This window comes from Rhododendron vialii, chromosome 4a (assembly GCF_030253575.1).
Source record: "Rhododendron vialii isolate Sample 1 chromosome 4a, ASM3025357v1".
NCBI classification, from domain to species: domain Eukaryota; kingdom Viridiplantae; phylum Streptophyta; class Magnoliopsida; order Ericales; family Ericaceae; genus Rhododendron; species Rhododendron vialii.
Window position 1 is genome coordinate 10,070,560 of NC_080560.1, and position 15,914 is coordinate 10,086,473.

Below are 15,914 nucleotides of genomic sequence, written 5' to 3' on the forward strand. Positions count from 1 at the left end.
CGGAACGGGGCCTAAGCCTGTTTACATAGACTTTTTTCTACATAGATCGCACACAGATCAATGTGTGGGGCCCACTTTGGGTACCACATAAATAATCCAATCCGTTCTTCTGATGTAAAATATTTTTTCAAAAAACCCTGCAAAAAATCAACTTAATTCAATAACTACAGATGCTTGATCCAATAATCTAACTTTTCATTATCCTGAGATCTAAATGAAATGTTAGATGATTAATCGAGCTTTTATAGGTATCGAATTTAGCTAATTTTCTGTGGGAGCCCTTGAAAAAATATTACATTTAATGAACGGATTGGATTGTTTGTGTGGTACCCGGAGTGGACCCCACATAATAATCTATGCACAACCTGTGTGGAAAAGTCTGTTCGGCTAGCACTGTTGTTCTGTGTATTGGCTTGCTTGTAACTATAAAAGCAAAGTTAGGGATGCCTCCTATTGTAACTCTTACATACTTTTATCGTAGTGAAACACTCCAGCATTCCGTGGATGTACAATTAAGCAAACAGCTTAAGTTGGAACCACGTAACTCTGTGTTTTGTTCTTTTCTTGCTTTAGATTATTTTATGTTCTTATTTTGTTCTTCGATTGTCTATGTTTGCTTGTGGGTTTAGACGTTCAAATCCCTAACAGTTTATTGATAAAATGGCTTGTCATTGTTTGAATAGGGATAAATTCCTCTCTGAATCCTATATCCACCAAACCCTTTTTTGCAGGCCCATATATTATATCCCTCCGTTCATTTTTTAGAGTTCAGTATTCATTTTAGACTGTCCTTTAATCAATGTTCATTTTGTAAAATTGGTGGATAAAAGTTTGTGCATTTTTCATTTTGCCCATAAAAATAGATTCCAAATTGAAAAGTTAGCGAGTAAAAGTATAATGATATCTCTTTATAGAGGGTAAGTTTTTTAAGTGAAGGTAAAAATTGATGTGAAAAATGTAATGATATATTTCTTTAATAAGTTGGAGTTATGAACTTGGATACTTAAAAAAAGAAGGAAGGAGTATATATCATAAAATTTGTTTTGTTACGGATCACACTAGTATCAGTGTGATCGGATATCAAAAAGTAAGTTTTTGTTACGTAAATTGTAAGATGAATGGCAAATCTTAACAATTTATTGAAAATTAGACCTTAAAATTTACATAACAAAACATATTTTTTGATTACTGATACTATTTTTTTCAGACATGTGCTTTTCTACGTATTTTTCATAATGAACTATTCGGATTATCTATGCGTGCCCGGTATGAATCCGCAAAATAGGAGTTTGTAGGGTATGGAGGGATGAGAGTCCGGAGAAGAATTGATCCCGAACTCTATTGGTTGAATATCTAACACAAGGGAAAACGAACCCTGTTGACCACACATACATCTGTGCACATATTTTGTTGTGGATCTACCATGGGTCCCACACAAATGCTCCAAGCTGTTCATTAGATGTAAGATATTTTTTCAAGGGTTCCGTAAAAAATAAGCTCAATCTAATAGCTATAGGGTGCTCGATCCAATCATCTAAATTTTCATTCAGATTTTCAGGTAATGAAAAACTAGATGATTGGATCAAGCAACTTTAGGTATTGGATTGAGCTAATTTTTTGCAAGAACCCTTGAAAAAATATTTTACATTTAATGAACGGCTCGAATCATTTTTGTGGGACCCGTGGTGAGCCCCACAATAAAATCTGTGCACAGATTATCTGTGTGGACAGATTTACCGAGGGAAAACGGTCTGTTTTAGTTGGAAACAAAAGGTTTCATTGGATGGCCATTTCTTTCTTTTATCATAGTTGCCTTTGTTGGCTACGTGACTTTACAGATTGTTGGTTACAAATTTCAAAAACACTTCTGAACTTTCTGACAACTTGCAAAAAAATACTTGGACTTTCATTATTGACAAAAAAACACCTAAACTTAGCATTCCATTCCCCTGCCGTCCAATTCCGTCTAGTCCTAATTGATGGAGCTAACGGAAGGCATTAACTTTTTATTTTTTTTTACTTTTTACATTCAAAAATTACTTTTAACTCTTTCTTTTTTTATTGGTAAATAAATATGTAATAAAGTTCTTTTTTTTCTTACTATTTATCAAAAATTACTTTAACTCCATTTTTTACTATTTAATTACAAAAATAAATTTAACCGCCATCTTTTTTGTTACTTTCAAATTTTACCTTTCCCCTTCTCTCTCTCTCCCTCTTTTTTTTTTAGAACTTTAACCCCACTCCACCAATCAACTGCCAAAGCTCTAGCTCTAATTTCAGAAATTTAAAATTACTTTTAACCTCATTTTTTTTAGCATTCTTGTTTTTACTCTTTATTTTTTGTAGTAAATAAATATGATATAAAGTTTTTTTCTTACTATTTATCAAAAATTATTTTAACTCTAATCTTTACTATTTATAATAATAACTTTAAGACCCATTTTTACTTTCAAATACTCTCTCTCTCTCTCTCTCTCTCCACTGATGAAAATCCTCCCCCCTCTTCTCTCCACCGATCAGTTTGGAGAAACCCAAAATTCCTCTATCAGTTGGTTGTGGGGTTAAATTTGAAAGTAACAATAAAAAAACGGGGCGGGGTGCGGGGAAGCAGGGGGTGTTAAAATAATTTTCGTAAATAGTTAAAAAATGGGGGTGAATAATTTTTGGAAAAGAGTAAGGAAAAAAGAACTTTATTGCATATTAATTTATGACTAAAAAAAGAATGAGTTAAAAGTAATTTTTGGAAGTAAAAGTAGTAAAAAAAAGAAAAGGTTACAAAGAGGAGGTTAAAAGAACTTTTGAATTTTTGAAATTGTGGCTAAGGTTTTGGCGGTTGGTTGTGGGGTTAATTGGTGGTGTGGAGTCGATTCTAATAAGAAAAAAAGGGAGGCGGGTGGTGGTGTTAGGGAAGGTAAAATTTGAAAATAAAAAATAGGGTTAAAGTAATTTTTGATAAATAATAAGAAAAAAAAGAACTTTATTGCATATTTATTTACCAATAAAAAAAGAAAGAGTTAAAAGTAATTTTTGAAAAATAAAAAGTTAATGCCTTCCGTTAGCTCCATCCGTTAGGACTAGACGGAATTGGACGGCAGGGGCCTAATTGCTAACGGAATGCTAAGTTTAGGTGTTTTTTTGTCAATAGTGAAAGTCCAGGTGTTTTTTTGTAAGTTGTCAGAAAGTTTAGGGGCTTTTTTGAAATTTTCCCTTTTCGTTTTCTGGATAAACCAGTTTGATCTGTTTATTTAGAATTCGGATTATAATAGTGTCAAACAGATTTAGGAATTGTGGTTCTAATTTTTTAAGGTAGCCTCCATCTAACCACACAACATTTGAGAATTCCTTAAGATTTTTTTCCCCCATAAACCATTACCCGAATCTACTCTCTCACCGTGCAAGCTGCAAGCTAGTTTGAAAGCAAATGGTAATGCGAGTCCAGTCGTTACACCCAGTTACCTGTTTGAGGCTGTTTCGTCCAACATTCATGTAGCTGTAATTCTTTCTAAGGAGTACTTTTAAAAAGCATTACGACGAATGGAAAACAATCTTTGTCTCAGTGATTAAACAAAGACTTACAAAGACTTTGACCTCAAGTCAAGTCCTACTGGTAATCCTCATTTCTCTTTTTCATTTTACTGTTAACGGTAAGAAACGTACAGGACCCAAGACCAAGTTTAAATTCCCAAGTCTATAGGTAAATATTAAAATATGGGGACACTTACCCATAAGTGCCTATAAATTGCAAGACTTGATCATCAGCAAATACACCCCCAAAAGAAAAACAACAAAACAAGACAAAGCAAAACGTGGGACTTTTGCAGAAACTACTCTGCCATGTTTCTTTGGTCCTTTTTGTATTACTTTTTTTCTCATCGAACACTGCCTCTGCTTCTATTGAAGAGGTTAATGCTCTCCTCAAATGGAAAGAAACCCTTCAAAGTGCCAATAGTTATGTGCTAACCACATGGATACTTAATCCAACAAAAGGATCCAGTTCAAGTGCCGGTAGCCCATGCAACTGGTATGGGGTTTCTTGCAATGCTAAAGGCAGCGTCACCCAGTTGAACCTCACGAATTCAGGCGTGAACGGTACTCTAGAAACCTTTTCATTCTCATCGTTTCGTAATCTTGCTTACATTGATCTATATATGAATGAACTCTCTGGTCCTATCCCGCCTCAAATCAGTTCACTCCCGCTTGTCTACCTTGACTTGTCAGAGAATAAGTTTTCTGGAAATATTCCACCAGAAATTGTTCTCTTAACAAATCTTGAAACACTCAATTTGCAAGTAAATCAATTGAATGGCTCAATTCCTCGAGAGATTGGCCAGTTGAAGTCTCTTTCTCAACTTGTGTTGTACACCAATCATCTTAGTGGTCCTATTCCTTCTTCTTTGGGCAAATTGAGCAACTTGGTTTTTATATACCTATATGAAAATCAACTTTCTGGCTCCATTCCCGAAGAAATAGGAAATCTTGCCAATCTTGAGTTGGTTTGCATGGATAATAATAAACTAACTGGTCCCATTCCATCAACTTTTGAAAACTTGAATCGCTTGACCATGTTGCACCTGTTCAACAACAATCTTTCTGGTTCCATTCCTAGTGAAATAGGAAAATTGAAAGGACTAGTTAGCCTAAGTTTCCACACCAACAATCTCAGTGGCTCAATCCCACCATCCTTCGGTAATTTGACTTCCCTCACTCTCCTCCATCTGTACACGAATCAACTTTCTGGTTCCATTCCTAACGATTTAGGAAACTTGAAGTCTATCGTCGACTTTCAAGTGAGCGAAAACCATCTCAGCGGTTTCATTCCCGCTTCGTTTGGAAACCTGTCTGAACTCACACAGTTGCTTTTGAGTGCCAATTACCTTTCCGGTCCTATTCCACAAGAATTTCGCAATTTGAAAAACTTGATCACATTGGAATTGGGCGAAAATCAATTTTCTGGACATCTCCCAGATATTTGGCAAGGAGGCAAGCTTCAAAGTTTCACAATATACACCAACCAGTTTACAGGTCATATCCCTAAAAGCTTGAGAAACTGCTCAAGCCTAGTCAGAGTTCGCCTTGACGGTAACCAACTCACTGGAAGCATATTAGAAGATTTTCGAGTCTACCCGCATCTCAACTACTTGGATCTAAGTGGCAACAATTTTTATGGCGAAATCTCTGCAAATTGGAGTAAGTGCCCGAAATTGCAATCCTTGCGGATGGAAGGAAACAACATCACAGGCAGCATACCACCAGAGTTGGGAGATTCAGCTCAACTGCACAGGCTTGATCTTTCTTCGAATTATTTGACTGGAGAGATTCCAAATGAATTAGGGAAGTTGAGTTCTCTATGGGAACTGTATCTGAATGACAACCAGCTTTCTGGTGGTATACCAAGAGAAATTGGATCACTAACTGAATTGGAAAGGCTCGACCTCTCCAAAAACAGGTTAAGTGGTCCTATAGCAGCTGGAAATCTAGAGAATTGCATCAAACTGATTACCTTGAACTTGAGCAACAACCATTTTAGCGAAAAATTTCCAGGTCAATTGGGAAAGATATCTCCCTTGTATACAGTGGATCTCAGTCGAAATTCATTGACTGGGGAGATACCATCCGAGATTGTAGGTCTCAAGAGTTTGGAGTCGTTAAACCTTTCCAACAACAATCTGTCTGGCTTAATTCCAAAAGTCTTCGAAGACATGAATTGGTTGGAGCACATTGATATATCCTTCAATGAGTTGGAGGGTCCCATTCCCATCAGCAAAGCCTTCACCAATGCTGGCATAGAGGGCCTCCAAGGGAATAAAGGATTGTGCGGAAATGTCACAGGATTGCAGCCATGCAAAAATCATTTTCACACGTCACAAAAAAAGGACCACCGGAAGCTTATTCTTGTCATCGTGCTCCGTCTTGGTGGAGCACTTTTACTTCTAGGTGCATTTGTTGGATTTCTAATCGTTTCCCATAGAAGAAAGAGAAAGTCACATGGAGTCGAAGATCCCTCCAAAAATAAAGATGTCTTCTCCATATCAATCTACGATGGAAGAGCACTGTACAATGATATCCTTAAAGCCACAAAGGGTTTTGATGCCGCGTATTGCATTGGAGAAGGAGGATATGGAGCCGTCTACAAAGCAAAACTTCCATTAGGCAATACAGTTGCTGTGAAGAAACTTCATTCCTTGTCTGAGAAGGACGATCGTCACGGTTTCTTGAACGAAGTAAGGGCACTAACTGAAATAAGGCATCGCAACATAGTGAAGTTTCTTGGGTTTTGTTCACATTCCCAGAATTCTTTTCTCGTTTATGAGTACCTCGAAAGGGGAAGCTTGGCTTCAATTCTTAGCAGAGACGAAGAAGCTAAAAAATTGGATTGGCCAAAGAGGGTGAATATTGTCAAGGGTGTGGCACATGCTTTGTCATACATGCACCATGATTGCACACCACCAATTGTTCACCGTGACATATCGAGTAACAACGTTCTGATTGATGAGGACAATGAGGCTCGTATTTCGGACTTTGGCACGGCTAAACTTCTAAAGTTGGATTCCTCCAATTGGAGTGCAATTGCAGGCACATACGGATATATTGCACCAGGTGACGATTGCTTTACATATAAGTTCTTGTAGATTAAAATCGAAACAAATCTAATAAAGTACATGTATATGATTACCTCCGTAGTAGCCCACCCGACAAAAAGCCTATTATACCTCATAAATACCAATAAAATTGTCACGCCTTATATGTTATATTGCTTAAGTACAATTTCCTAGTTTCTTCGGAGGAGCTATTACAAGCTCTTATTAATCTTTCTCCTTTTGCAGAGCTTGCTTACACAATGAAGGTAACTGAAAAGTGTGATATGTACAGCTTTGGAGTGCTGGCAATAGAAGTGATCAAGGGAAAGCATCCAGGAGATTTCGCTTCCTCTCTACCAATACCGGCTGTTGAAAATTTACAACTGAGAGATGTATTGGACCAACGCCTTTCACCTCCGTCTCCTGAATTTGAGAAGGTAGTGATGTTGATTATAAAGTTGGCAATTGCATGCTTGCATTCCAATCCACAGTCTAGACCCACCATGCACATCGTTTCTCAACAGTTGTCTACCAAAATAATCCCTTAGAGACTTTTAAAAAACTCTCAAAGGTGAAAAAAAGCCCCTCTTCATGTGATCGAGTTTATGAAATACAGATACCGAATAAACCATTTGCTCTATTTAGCATAGTGCATTGAATGTAAGATCCTTTTGCGATGTTTTGTATTATCAAACTATAATGTTGGCTTGTACTTTTAGTATTGTGGGTATTGAAATAGCAATGTTGTGAATTTAACAAAAATTTGTTTGGTTTTGATTTCTGGACTTCAATTATGATGACTGGTCGTGTCCTTTCTGTACCAAAAGCCTATTTTAAAATAGACTAATTGCTACTATTCAAATGAATAGTGGCATCGTCCACAGGGATTACGAAGGCTAAGTTACAGTTATTTTGGTTGATTTCTAAATTAGTTCGGAAAAAGATTCGATTGTTTGATCTCCTAAAATTATGCAAACTAAATTAATTTAAAACAATTAAAAAGTAAAGAGAGTTTATAAGAAAAAAGACCGAGGGTTTCAAAGCCACCTGATCCCTCGTAATAAAATTTATGTAATAATAATAAGGCTATCTATTCGACCAGATACCATAGGGGTCGCAGTCCCATAGGGTGTTACCTAAAGATAATCGCGAATCATCAAATGGCATAGAATATAGCCACCTAGCACGAACAATCTTACTAGTACAATCCGTCTCTATGACACGGACCGTCTAATAGCATGGTTTGTTTTACGGAGCATAGCTCATCTCATCCAATTATCACGAACTAGTAAAATCGTTGTATGAAGTGCTTAAAATCTAGAAAGACAAACAAAATAGATTGAATGAAAAATATTACTCATAAATAAAATTCTTAATTCATACAACCATTATTCGAATAGAAAAATCCTAAAATAAAACATAAACTACATTACTCAATGATGTGTAGCCCTCTGTTTTTCTCAATGATGTGTGTACTTTTCTTTATTATATATATATATATATATATATATATATATATATATATATATATATATATATATATATATATATATATATCGGGACGGTTCAAGGAACACCCAAAAAAACACCTAAAAACAACACCCCAAATCTCAAACTCATAGTTCCCGATCAAATTTTTATGATCTGAACCGTTCAGTGTGTGCAGAATGTGATTTTAAAGGTGCTCGCAAGAAATTAACAAAAAAATGATCGGAAAAGGCTTGATTTGAGCAGTTTTTATTTGAACCGTTCAATAAAAAACTGTTCAAAACTGTTCGGATCAAGCCCTTCCCGGTCATTTTTTTTGCTGATTTCTGACAGTTACCCTTAAAATCACGTTCTGATCACATTGAGCGGCTCGGATTATCAAAATTTGACCGAAAACTATGAGGTATTTTTTTAGGTGTTTTTTGGGTGTCCCCGGAACCACCCCGTATATATACGGGATATATATATACACACACACACACACACACACACACACACATACATACATACATATATAAAGCTGTCCTCCTTTTATAAGCGTTGCCGAGACAACTCCTTTAGAGCATCTCCAACCCATACTCCATTTCTTCATTTTGGAGGAAAAACATTCTCCAACTCATTCTCTGAAACTCTCCTCTATTTGGGAGGATGAACTTTGATACTCTAAATATAGAAGATGAAGGAAAAAATAGAGGATCTCCTCCAAATATGTGTTGGAATTGAGAAATAGTGTTGGGTTGGAGTTGAGATAAATAGTACAATCTTCTGAATCTACTTTTCAAATAAAATAGATTAATTTGATCATCTCAAATAAAAATTTGGAGGGTGTTGGATTGGAGATGCTCTTAGGTAATAGAAATCTCTTTTTCATCAGCCATTAACCGCATATAGTAACGGAATCCTTTCCTCTCTTAAACTCTCTTGTTTTGGCATTATCCATATTCTTCATTCATGAGTTTCCTTGGCCCAAAATTCTACAAAATCTAATTGGTGCATTCAAATTAGTTAGGATGCCGGTACAATACTGCTCCTTAATCCCAACGGCTAAAATAATATATTCTTTTTGTCCCATTTTTTAGAGTCCAATATCTCATTTTGTAAAGTTAGTGGGAAAAAATTGATACATTTTTCATTTTGTCCATGAAAATATATTCCATTTTGAAAAATTAGTGAGTAAAAGTGTAATAATGATGTTTTCATATTGGGTAAGTAGGGAAAGTAGAGGTAATAGTTGATATGAAATATATAATAATGATATTTTTTTTTAATAAATTAGAGTTACGAAGCTGGACACTTTAAGAGAAACGAAAGGTGTAATTACCAATTTTTTTTTTTGCTCGGCAAAAGAATTTTATTAATTTTGAAAGTGATACAATAATTAAAAGGACAATGGCAAGCAAAAGTAACCCGAGATCCGAAGAAAAGCGTTGGCAAGACACCAACAAATAAAAGAAGCACCATAGGCCCAGCTACACCAACGAAAAAACCAACCACTCAGCCCCCGCAACTAAAGCCAAGAGCCGAAACATTAGGACAACAGCAGAAAACAAACTCATACCAGCAACAGCAAACAACCTCTGACCAACAAAACCAAGCAAAAACAGGTCAAGCACAACCAACAAGAGAAACAACCTAAACATCTCCAGCAACTGCAGCCAGAAGAAAACATAAGGACCAACACCGAAGAAAGCAGCAGACGAAAACCAAAAAACACAGAAGAAACGGAATCAAAACTCCACAGAGAAGGAGGCATCTTCCTCCAAATCATCAAGACACACAAAAATCAAGCATAACTCAAAGTAATGAAGTAAATGGGCTTAGAAAGGATAAATTAGGAGGCGGCTATATGAACATTCGTGCGCCTATCAATGAAAAAGGCATGAAGCCAGTTCGATATGGAATTGTACCACGGGGCAAATGGGCAGGAAGCGGGGGGGCTGTTGTCCCCACGCTGCTGTCCCGATTTCTGGGCCTACTCCGGTCTCGCTCCGATGATCGAAATTGTTCACTTTGTGGAGCTCGTTGAGTAGAACAACTATGTAAAAAATCAGCTTAATTGGATATCATTAAGTGTCTGATCGGAGCCCATATAACTCTCGGTCCATGGGTTACAGTAGATTTGATCCAGTGTTTCAGATCCATTCTTTTCAAGATAAAAATGTTCCGATCAAGCACTTAATGATATCTAATTAAGCTGATTTTTTGCATAATTGTTCTACTCGACAAGCTCTACAAAATGAACGATTCCAATCATCGGAACAAGACTGAAGTGGACCCAGAAATTGGGCACAGCAGCCCCCTCGCTTCTGGGCAAATGATAGCAATAGACAACAGTGCGAGAAGTTTTCCCGTTTTGTTAGTATGCAGTCCAATTGGAAAACGCCCAACTCCTTTGTTGTACATGGTTTTGGCAAACAAGTAAAAGTGCAATATGTTGTGTCCTTATTCAAATTGTTTTTTGCATTTGTTAGTTTGGCGTCAAACTTTTGTAGACTATTGATTCATTTCAACCAAAAAAATGAGGAAAAGTAAAAAAATTATGATCAAATTTTGAAGTTCTTGAAACAAGACAAAAATAAGCCAAAAAAGACTTGACTTTTTGTCTTTATTCAAAAAATTATAAGTTTCGATCAAATTTTTTATACTTTTCCGAATTTTTTATACTTTTCCGATTCCTTTTGTTGAGACGAATCAATAATTTACAAAAATTTGACGTAAAACTGACAAATGCGAATTTTTTTAAATGAAGACAATAACAAATCACTAAAAAAAGTCAGAGGACAAGTGGCAGAAGTAAACATTCTTAAGATTTTAAAAAATTCAATTTCTCTCATAGTACATAGTCATGCTAGGTTTTTTTTCTTTAATCATCAAAAATTGCACAAGAGGACTACAAAGACCCAGAATCCAGAGTCCTCCGTAGAGAAAAACGATCATCAACTTTCAGGTTATTAATGTGGATTGGGTAGGATCTCACAAAGTAATGAACATATACCCACAGGGGTTCTCTCTATTGGGTTTTGGAGGTTGTTTTGGGGCTCTTTGTCTGGTCTTCCCCTCGGTGTTGGTTAGTCTTTGGGGTCCTGCTCTGTCATCTTTTGAACTTTTATCTTTCCTTTTGGTTCTTCATCTTCTCACCACATCAGTACTTGGTTTGTTGATGCCAACATCTTTGGCTGCTGCCGAATCCCTAGTGCAGCAGTTTGGATTGTTGTTTGGCTACCTAATTCTTTTTGTAGCAGTCTGGATTGCTGATTTTGCTGAACTGAAATCTGCTGCTTTTTCACACATACAAGTGCGTATGGGCCCTACATGTTTGTGCGAGATTGTGTTTGGATTGTTATGTTCCTAGCATTTTTTTTTTACACCTAACGCCAAAATCCTTTTGTCATAACTTTTGAGTAATTTATTCCTTTTCACATCGAGATTCTATTCTCCTCTCAGGCTTTTCAGATCAAACATCAAAAGTTGAAACTCTTCTATCTCTGGAAATCGAATTAGGTGTTTTGAACGCGAAGGTTTGCAAAATCTGGATATGAGGTCAGCCGCTTCTCTCTCTCTCTCTCTCTCTCTCTCTCTCTCTCTCTCTCTAACCAATTTGCATTCTTCTCGATCAGATTTACATCGTCTGATTCGAAGATCTGAATTCTGAAGCGAACTTTAACAAATCTGTATTTTGTAATTCTTCATAGCTTCTTTCTCTTTTGATTTCATTACATTTCTATTTGAGTTTTGATTTATCTGGATAGTTTGTAAATTTTCCTAAATTTTGAACCCTAACTTCGAATTTTTTGTTTTGATTTAGGCTTTTAGGGTTTGAAACTCACTTCCATCTTTAGTGGCGCTTTTTTGGAGAAACACCGTTACGTTAGAAAAAGAAGTCATCAGGTGTCAGCTCTGTTAACTTTGGGCCGGCACTTTAAGAAGTGGCTCTATCGCGACGTTTTGTAAATGTCATAAGCTTTGCCGACACAAGGTATAGTCGACACTTATGTAAAACGCCGCCTTAAGTTTCCCCGGCTTTTATCGTGCTTCTGGCGGCATTTTCCAAACGCCAGCAAAGGATACTTTTCCTGTAGTGCAAGTTCCCTCTTATTTCCTAGAAGCCAAGATTGTTGCCTTTGTATAAGCTAGTTTCAATTATGCAGCAGATTGTGTAGCTAGTTGATAGGTTCAATCATATGTAATTTTTGCCATTTGTTTTCGTTCCCTCTTTCTAGTTGGATAGAAAACATTTGTTATATTTCCCACTAGTTTTTTTGTAGCCGTTTGCATAATTTTCTTTCATTTCTTTTCATGGGGTATATATGTCCCTTGGTTAGTCTTTTTTTATTTCAGTCTGATTTACTCCCAAAAAAAAGAAAAAAAGAAGCACGAGAGTGGAACTTCAACATTTTCCCCTTGAGGTCAAAGTATCTCCATCCCCTATTTCCCCTGTTTTCAACTTGGACATAGCGAAAACCACAAAGCAGCTAAGAATTGACAAATTAAATGCCCGATAATATTATGGAAAAATCAAATTATAGTATAATTTGATTTTTCCATAATATTATCAGGCATTGAATAGTTCATCCGTCTACAAAGTAAATGAAAATTGACTTAAATTGGTGAATAACTGGATAACATAGATGAATAAAACAAAATAAATTAGGGACAATAAATTTTTAACCAAATTAAATACATTTATTTTGCATAGAGTAATGTACAATGTATACAAAAAATTCTTTAGATGCTTGGCACACAAAAAAAGGTGGAGTGCTGGTGGCGCACCAATTTAAGAAAGTGGAGTTATTGGCTCGCAGGCGACCAGACTTTAGATGCTTGGCTCACCAAAGAAGGTGAAGTAGTGTGTAGGCGGCTAGACTTTAGATGCTTGGCGCACCAAAAAAGGTGGAGTGCTTAATGCTTAGGTGGCCAAACTTTAAATGCTTGGCGCACCAAAAAAGGTAAAAGTGCTTGGCGAATCAAATTAAGAAGGTGGAGTCTTGAGTGGAGTACTACAAGACTACTTAAATATTAATTAGTTTAAAGGTGGAATTATGAGTTCTTTCTAGATCCGGGGTGCTGTAGTGCACCCCTTATAGTGCAGTCGTCAATCTCAAAAATTAACGGTCCACATTAAAAATTAATTATGAGCGGTAATAAATGATTCTTACCAGTCATAATTAAATATCATATCTCAACTATTTATTGTCAAGATCGATTGTCCATGTGCACCCTATAGAATGCCTTATAGAACTTTGTACTACAAGATTTCTAAATCCGTTATTTCTATGCCTTGAGACATCAATGATTGCGCTAATATTAATCTATGTTTCATTAATTTCTCACTCTCAGTAGTTATGTGATATCCCAGTATGAATGGAAACAGAGAGCTACAAGTCGGAAATATATTTTAGTGGGTACCGGACTAGATTTGTATCCCAAGATCGAAGAAATATATATAAGAAAAACAGATAAGATAAGATGTGGAATGTTTAGATAGAGGGGCATGCCGTGTTACACAATACTCCTATCCTGCACTCGTCGAATGTATAGGCTCTGTTGGAAAAAATTTTTATTTCTATTTTTTTTGTTTCCGATATTTTTTGAAACAAGCACCATAACCGTCTTTGTGTTACTGTTTTTGTTTACAAAATACATAATCAATTCCACTAGTTTACGGAAATTTTAGAAACAAAAAAAAATTCTGTTTTCATTTGTTTTGAAAACACTTTCGGCAGCCCAAAAAACAAATAAATAAAAACTATTATGGTCACCAAACATATTTTTTTGTTTTTATTTTTTAATAAATAAAAACACTCATTTCTTGTTTTTCATATATGAAAAAACAAAAAACTGGCAACTTTAACAAAAAGAGCCATAACATGTGTACTGATTGAACACAAATTAATGCGACATCATGCGACTTATGCGTGCAAGTTTTCCTCGTCATTTAAGTCCTCAACAATTACTTTGAGAGTCTCTCTTTCTAAACTTTTCCTCCTTCTAGGGTTGCTTCTTTGGGGGGCACTTCTCACCTCCACTTCCCCTTCTCCCTCCTCCCTTCCTTTCTTCACTTCCTAGCCTTCTCGTGTTGCACTTGCGCCTCCCCCCATCCACTCTCTACCTCCATCTGCCTCCATCCCCCCCCCCCCCCCCCCTCCATCTGGTGCTTGCTGAGGCCGATCTGGTGCAGATTTGAAGAAGAGATAGTTTGGCTTTGCTTATTCGGGGAATAAGCCGACAGATCCAGTGTGGCAGCTTCTGACAACGGAGTTTTCGGCTGGGTTTTTATTTTTCCATTTCTTTTTTGGTTCAGTTATTTTTAGGTTATGTAGATTGGTTTGGGATTTGTTGGTTTAATTTCTCTCCCTTTTTATGGGAGTTTCTGGGTGTAAGGTTTCTGGTCTTGGACCGTGTGGTTGATTTTGCCGCAGTTGAGGGTTAGTTGCTCTCTCTGTTTGGATGTCGGTCATGGCCGACTCGTTGGCAAAACCTAGTGCAAGGTTCTAGTGGTAATCTTGGGTAGCTACTGTTCTTTTCTCCGTGGTTACTTAATTTGGTTATTTACTCCCTTTGGAACGATATCCAACTTCGATCGTTGATGTATTTGGTTGTTTCTAATATAATACAACTCCTACCATTTTGAGAAAAAAAAAGTCCTCAAGAATTACTGTCCCATGTATTGGGAAATTATCAAAGGTAACTTAAATATTCATTCTACATCGCCAAGTCACCTATGATATCATCCCGGCCACTTTTTTTGACTTAAGTTTTCATCTCTAAATTTAAAAAAAAAAACCCAACTTTACCCTTATTGTACTATATTAATATTTTTTTCCATCCTATGTAGACAAAGAATTTTGGAACTAAAATATAAACTTGGAAGTCCTTTCCATTATTTTAAGGATATATACATAAGAAACAAATCCACCACTATCCCCTTTCCGATATTGTTGGTTACAGCTTAGCGGCAAAAAAATGAGGATCAAAGCGGGGGAGTCGACGATAGTGTTCTTTGAGGGCGTTCTCTTTGTTGTGGCCGAGTCCGACACATCGAGATTGACTGTAACGCCGAGGGCATACCCGAGAGGGGCCGTGCTCTAATGGTGTTTGGGGCAAGAATCTATTCGATCCTTTTGTTACTTAAATCATAACTATTAATTTGAATTATGTATTTTTTTTCAATATGTACGCATTTTTTTTAAAATTCCATGGATCGATCTATTTATATTCTGGGGCAAGAATCTCAAAGTGGTTGTTGTGTTGAACCTAGTTATCATGGAATATTTGCATAAATATTTCATGAAATGTTCAAGGAAGATTAAATGCAAGAATTTCATGGAATATTTGCATACATAGGTCATGAAAGTTCATGGTGTATTTGTAGAAATACGTCTTGAACGTTCATCCTGCCACTAAGCAACAAACAGACTTCATGGTAAATTGTCCACTTTACCATATCAGAAATCCAAAAGCAAAATAAGCAAGTACATCAGCGAAAATAAAGAAAAATTGACCATTAAATTTGACTGGTTATTTTTGAAATTCACAATGAAATCTGTGAAAATACCATGATTGCTGGTAGGATTTATCCATCTTTAGAAGTTTATCTCTTTTTGCTGAGATGTTTGCTTATGTGTTAAATATGTATAACCTTTGGAGCTGATTCTGTCCTAGTTCCCAATGGTTGTTTTGCTACTCAGTAATGGCGAGAACAGGATTCTCAGAAGCATGCCAAATGCAACCAAAAGCATGACAGAAGGAACATAGAAGTTGCATAACCATGTCATAAAATTCCTTTGGCTAGCACTTTATCTCTTTTGAGACTGTTGATTCTAGGTATGAATATACAGTAGATTG

At 36.3% G+C, this 15,914-nt stretch overlaps 2 protein-coding genes across 3 annotated transcripts in view; one reads left to right on the forward strand and one right to left on the reverse strand.

The window, feature by feature from the left end:
- Positions 1 to 15,914, reverse strand: part of LOC131321956 (F-box protein At4g22390-like) — a 78,109-nt gene that overhangs the window by 42,222 nt on the left and 19,973 nt on the right. The window lies entirely within an intron of this gene.
- LOC131321955 (MDIS1-interacting receptor like kinase 2-like) lies at positions 3,753 to 7,343 on the forward strand. Its single transcript, XM_058353014.1, has 2 exons — positions 3,753 to 6,600; positions 6,828 to 7,343. Exons 1-2 carry the CDS (start codon positions 4,152 to 4,154, stop codon positions 7,127 to 7,129), a joined length of 2,751 nt encoding a protein of 916 aa, XP_058208997.1. The 5' UTR covers positions 3,753 to 4,151; the 3' UTR covers positions 7,130 to 7,343.